The 6,011-nt window shown below is 68.9% G+C and overlaps 1 protein-coding gene across 2 annotated transcripts; it reads left to right on the forward strand.

The window, feature by feature from the left end:
• The first annotated feature begins 303 nt into the window (after window positions 1–303).
• LOC311420783 (alpha-N-acetylgalactosaminide alpha-2,6-sialyltransferase 2-like) lies at window positions 304–3,808 on the forward strand. 2 transcript variants are annotated; one of them, XM_084492017.1, is made up of 9 exons: window positions 304–843; window positions 1,287–1,434; window positions 1,545–1,710; window positions 1,893–2,058; window positions 2,141–2,279; window positions 2,390–2,493; window positions 2,592–2,675; window positions 2,763–2,862; window positions 3,115–3,808. In XM_084492017.1, exons 1-9 carry the CDS (start codon window positions 692–694, stop codon window positions 3,292–3,294), a joined length of 1,239 nt encoding a protein of 412 aa, XP_084348143.1. In that variant the 5' UTR covers window positions 304–691; the 3' UTR covers window positions 3,295–3,808. The 2 variants fall into 2 exon arrangements, with proteins under 2 accessions (XP_084348143.1, XP_084348144.1); XM_084492018.1 differs by having other exon boundaries at window positions 1,290–1,434.
• Window positions 3,809–6,011: the final 2,203 nt, after the last annotated feature.

The following is a 6,011-nucleotide window of genomic DNA, read 5'->3' on the forward strand; positions in this document are numbered from 1 at the left end:
GACCTGCACCAAAACCGCTGCTGGGGGGCAAAAACCCATGGCCAGGGGGGCACCTCCACCCCCTGCCTCCCCCGGGGACCGAGCGGCTCCGGGTCCAACTCCTGCTCCTGGAGGACGCTCGTTGTGCCGGGTGCCGCTGGCTGCGAGCTGGAGCTGATCTGCAGAGGGGGCAGGAGGGGCGCACGGCCCCATCCTGCGCAGGCAGCTGGCCCAGCCCCTGCTTCCACCATGGTTGCATCTCTGACGCCTGCTTCCTGACCCCGCTCCTACCTCCACCTCCCTATTGCGAGCTTCCGCCCCGGGGCTGCCCGCGGCCGTGCCCTGCGCCCCCGCTGCCCCCGTTGGCACGGCTGCACCCCGGTCCCTAGAGAACCGGCGGGGACGAGGCCGTGCCCGAGGGAGGCAGCGAGGCCGAGCAGCGTGGCCGGGAGCCTGGTGCAGGTCTGGGTGCTGGGGAAACGCAGCGGGGACGTGGGAGGCCTCAGCGTGGGAGCGGTGCTGGTGGAGGGGCTGTCCCCTGGTTTCCTGCCCAGTGTCACGGGCACCGTCCACCCTTCGTCCCTCAACGTGCGAGCGGAGGTCCTGCGGCCGTCTGGAGGAAGCCAGGGACGAGGAACGGCGCCGTGGGGGCCACCCGGAGCTTTGCGCATTGTTTCCGGGGTCTCCTGTCCCCTCTCCACCAGCAGCTGCCATGAGAAGACCCCCGGCACTCGGCTGCTGCCGCGCCGCCCTCGCGCCGTGCCCGGGGCGCTGTGGCCGCGGTGCCGGGCTGGCCCTCGCCCTCCTGGCCCTGCTGCTGCTGCTCCTGGCCACGCAGCGCAGGCTGGGGCTCGAGCTCTCCAGGTACCGTGGGGCTGGGAGGGTCGTGGGGCTGGGCTGGGGGCTGCGTGGCTGCCCCCTGGCCCCGGGGGGGGGTTCCCCAGAGCCATTTTTGCCCTGGGAAATGATTAACCCTGAGTCCACCTCTGTCTGTCTGCCCTCTCCGCGGGTGCCTGGCTGCAGCTCCCGGCCTTGGCTTGGACCTTGTCCTGCAGCGGGCTCCAAGCCTTGGCTCCTGCTTTCTGCTTTGCAACACGGGGGTGGCCGGGGAGGGGGGTGCTGAGCACCACCACGGGGCATCGTCACCTCCACAGTGCCCCGGTGGCACCGGCAGAGCCTCAGCAGCACTTCCTGCACCTCCCCGGGGCTCCTCTGTTGGTGCTTTCGTGGGCAGGAATGGGCTTGGGGATGGGGCACCCGCGTGCGTGCCACCCTGTGTCCCCCCCCAGCCGCCTCTCTCCTCCCAGCAGGACCCCCACCCGCCTGCAGGCGCCCAGACCCCCTACGACAGAGGCCCCGGAGCTGGTGACACGGTCACCACACCTCACCCCTGCCCCCAGCCTGCCACCAAGCCTCGGGGACACGTACGGGCGGGACGAGACCTCCCGCAGCTCGGTACGGGCGCTGCGGGGCTGGGGCAGGGACAAGGAGCCCACCCGTGTCCCCCTGGCACGGGACACCCTGAGCCGCTGTCACACGAAGGGACTTGTCACCTGTGATTTCAGGAGTGCCCCAGCAGCATCAGGAAGAGGATTACGGGCACCGAATTTGGGGCTGCCTTCCTGGCCACCGTGCCGGTGCTGCAGTGGGCGCAGCACGCACGGGAGGACGAGTACCGGCGGCTCCGCAGATACGGGGGGGCTCACGGCTGGAAGGACGTCAGCTGGGACGGTGCGGGGGGTGTGGGGCTGCGGGGGGCACGGGGGGAGCCCTGCACAAAGGGGTGGGCACCGCAGGCACCGGGGCTGCGTCCCGGGGGCTGCTGTGCCATGGGGAGGGGGCACGGGACCCTGGGGCGCGGGGCTCCCCCCGCTGCACCCTCCCCAAACTCACCATCCCGGGGCTGCCCCCAGTGCTGAAGGCGTCCCTGTCCCTCCTCAACACGTCGGCCAGCGGGCTCCTCGTGGACAGCCGGCAGGCAGCGGCACCCTGCGTGCGCTGCGCCGTGGTGGGCAACGGCGGCATCCTCAACGGGTCCCGCGTGGGGGCTGCCATCGACGCCCACCACCTCGTCTTCAGGTGAGGGTGTACGAGGGGGGCACGGCCCAGCCCCGGCTGTGGCAGGGCCAGCGCCTGCCCTCCTCCCTGCTTCATCCTCCAGGGTGAACGGGGCCATCACGGCGGGCTTCGAGGGGGATGTTGGCAACAGGACGTCCTTCTACGTCTTCTCCACCAACACCATGGTGAACGCGCTCGGCAGCTATGCTGCGGATGGCTTCAAGCACCCACCTCAGAGTCCGGTGAGGGAGCTCATGGGGAGGGGAGATGCTGTGGGCACGGCACCGCCAGGGCCCCGTTTGTCACCTCCTGGATGGGGACGGTGCCGGTGTCACCGTGTCCCTTACAACAGGAGACGCGCTACGTCTTCCTCCCGGACCACGACCGCGACTACCTGCTGCTGCGGGCGGCCCTGACCCGCCAGCGCGTGGACAGGGGCAGGGACAAGGGGGTCTGGTGAGCGGGGACACGGTGGGCGTGGGGGCTCAGGGGGGTGGGACAGGTGGGTCCCCTCCGCCCCGCACCTCCGAGCAGCCTCTGGGACCTCCCCGCAGGCCCCAGGAGTTTTTCGGTGAGGACCTGCGTGCTGACAAGTTCAGGATGCTCCACCCGGATTTCATCCGCTACCTCCGGAACCGGTGAGGAGCCCCCCCGGGGGGGGATTCCCCCTCCCCACAGCGCGGCGGGGGAGCCCTTAGCACTTAGCTCCTGCTCGCTGCCCGCAGCTTTCTCCGCTCTGACATCTTGGCCACGCCGCACTGGCCGCTGTACCGGCCCTCCACCGGCGCCGTGATGCTCCTGGCCGCCATCCACACCTGCGACGAGGTGGGCAGCCCGTGCACGGCTCCGCCGCGGTGGTGCCCGGTGATTCAGGGCTTGGCACGTGGCACAGGGCACAGGGCACATGGCACAGCGCCGTGCCCGCAGCTGCTCCCTCCCGAGGCTCTGCCGAGGATGTTTTGCACCCGTGCATCCTCCCCATCACCGTCTCTGCTCGTGTCGCCCCTCCTGGAGCAGCTGCGGTGTCCTCACCCCCATGCCGGGCACCGGCAGCGTGCTCAGCGCCGCGTCCCGCAGGTGAGCGCCTTCGGGTTCATGACGCCGGGTTACCGGGCGTACTCGGACCACTACTTCGACCGCGGGCACAAGGAGGTGCAGTTCTACGTCAACCACGACCTGAAGCTGGAGATGAGGCTGTGGCAGCGGCTGCAGCGCAGCGGGCTCCTGCGCCTCTACACCGGCACGGAGGGGACGTGATGCCCGCGGCCACCGGGAGCTGGGAGCGCTGCTGGGACCTGAGTGAGGATCTGAGATGCCGGAGGAGGAAAGCGTCCTCTGCCCTCCTGCGGGCTCCAAGAAGCCCCGGGGAGAGCTCCTGGGGCAGGGCTGGGCCCAAGCAAGGTGTGCGATGAGCTGCTGGGGCTGCCTGGGGCTGGGGATCAGGGGGTTCCTCCTGTCACAGCCCTGCCCCCCGGGGGGGCTGTGCCATGCCTCTGCCCCAGATAAGGATTTGCAGCATCCCCTGCAGAGCCCCGGGCCATTTTTGCTGCCACGGCCCCAGCACTCAGTGGTGAAGGCAGCCCCAATCCCCGTCCTGTGGCCACGGGTGGGTTCCCGTGCCCGGTCCCCTTGGTGCCCCTCGTGCCCACCCCGTGCCCGCAGCCCTCCCCGGTGGGCTCGGCCCCCAGCCCTGCCCCTCCCCGGCATCTCGGAGCCTGGTTTCTAGGCCAGTGCCCGGTTCAGGCATGAATAAACCGGCGGCGTTGCATAACCAGGGATGCAGATTTTCACCGGATGGCTGCTTGCGCCCTGCTGCTGCACGGCCCCCTCCCCGTGCCAGGGGTCCCCGGGCTGCCGGCTGCGTGGCACGAGCCCTGTCCCCGTCCCCATCCCTGCCAGGCAGACTGAGTGAGGCTGTCACCGGCTCTGCCAAAGCTCCCCAATTAAGGAGCCTCCCCCCCCAGCTCCCCGCCGTGGATTAGCCGGGATCAGTGGAGCCCGTTCGTTAGCTGCAAACGAGCCGAGCGGCTCGGTGGGGAAGGAGGTCAGGAGGGCTGGGTGCTTTTGGCAGCCGCCGCGCAGAGATCGTGGCTCAAGCTGGTGTCTGCCCGGGCAGGGATTAGCCCCGGCCCCAGACAAATCGTCCAGGGGGGGGCTGGAGCAAACGGGCAGGATGCGCGCGGGGTAATCTCCCCTGCTAATTGGGGCGTGCTGCTTGGCCGGGGGGGACGCTGCTCAGGGTGCTGGGGGGCTCTGCACCATGCCTGTTGCTGGCACAGCCCCAGGCACGGAGCTTGGAGGGGGTAGGTGCCGCGGGGGTGATGCCCGGGGGGATCCTTACCGGGGCTTCTGGCCTCCGTTTGGCATCTTCCCCGTGGAGGTGGCAGAAAGCTGCAAGGAAATGAGGGGGGGGCAGGACGCTGGGCACAGAGGGGCCCAGGCCTGTGCTGGGGTTGGGAAGGGCTCAGCCTGGGCGTGGGGATCTGGGAGCACAGAGCCTCAAACAGGAGTGCGGGGCAGAGCTGCCTGGCTGGGCATGGCCCCATGCACCATCCTGTGCGCATCCCAGCCCCAATTCCCACCCCATCCCATCCCCAATTCCCATCACATCCCCAATTCCCACCCCATCCTCACTTTGTCCCTTGGGGATGGATGCAGGGCACCGAACACAGTGTCTGGGTCACTTCATCCCCTTCCTCTCACCAAGGCCTTCGGGGACATGTCCGGGTGCCCGGCACAGCCCAGTGGGTGCCCAGCACGAGTGCAGGCGCCCACCCCTGGTTGGGTTCAGCCTTGCTGTGACTCAGCTGGAACCAGCTCAGCAGCACGAGGAGCAGGACACAGCCACAGCATCCCTGTGGCACTGGCAGCACGGCCCCGGGTCCAGCTCCTGCCACCCCAGTGCATCCCAGTGCCTCGAACCCAACGGCTCCATCTCCGACCAGTGAGCACAGTGCTGCTCCTGTGGCCGTGTAGCAGAGTTGGTGCTGGCACGGCACGAGTGACAGCGGGGCCACCACCTCATGCCCAGGGGATGGTGACACAGGGAGGGGGCAGCGGGTCCAGATTGGGGTGCCAGAATGGATGTGGCCCCCGGGGATGTGTAGATGCCACTGCAGCTTCGAGAGCGCCCAAATGTCACCCAAGGGTGCCTGGCACAACGCAGGGCTTGCACAGGGGTTGCTTGGCTGATTTGAGGCCTGGGCAGGGCGGATGGGGGGCACGGGGGTGTCCCCAAGCTGCACCGAGGCAGCGCGTGGGGACGTGGCCTGTGCAGAACCAGGGAGAGCAAAGCCCCCGGGGGGGCTGGTGGGCAGTGGGGGGGTCACGGGGATGCTGGTGCCATGAAAGCAAAGCGAGTTGGGGGGGGACTGCCCCCTGCCCTGCTGTGCAGATCGGGTCAGAGCTGCTCCGGAGCAGCAAGCGCGGAGGCTGGGGCGCAGCGAGCTGGCTCCAGCTGACGGAGGAATGTTTATTCGCCGAGCAGCCTGTAATTTTTCCAGCCCTGTATCTATTTGCGGCAACGTGACATGTGCAGCGTGGTGTTCTGTGCAGGCTTCGAGCCTTGTAAAAAATTAATTGTGTACGCAAAAAAAAAAAAAAAAAAAATTGGCTTTAAAATATTAAAACCGATCGCGGGGAAGCGAGAGCCCCGTGCACGCAGCCCGTGGTCCCCGTGGGGGGGTCAGGGGCCAGGGCAGGAGCATCCCAGCACGGACCCATTGCGATGTCCCTTGGGGGGGTCCCTGCAGCTGGCTGCTGGCTGGGGGGGCGGTGACCGGGACCCCCCCGGGGGCTGTGGGGCTGGGAGCTGCCCGTGGTGGGGGCGATGCTTTGGGCTGTCCCCCCCCCGTGGCTCAGGCACGTTTTGGGGCTGCAGCCCCACGTGCAGGGGCTGCGGCATCGAGAGCCCGAGGCCGGGCTGCGCTCGGGGGGCACCCGATTGAGGGGAGCCCCCAGGGTGGGGGGTTGTT

This window comes from Aythya ferina (genome assembly GCF_964211825.1).
Source record: "Aythya ferina genome assembly, chromosome: 18".
Taxonomy (NCBI): Eukaryota; Metazoa; Chordata; class Aves; order Anseriformes; family Anatidae; genus Aythya; species Aythya ferina.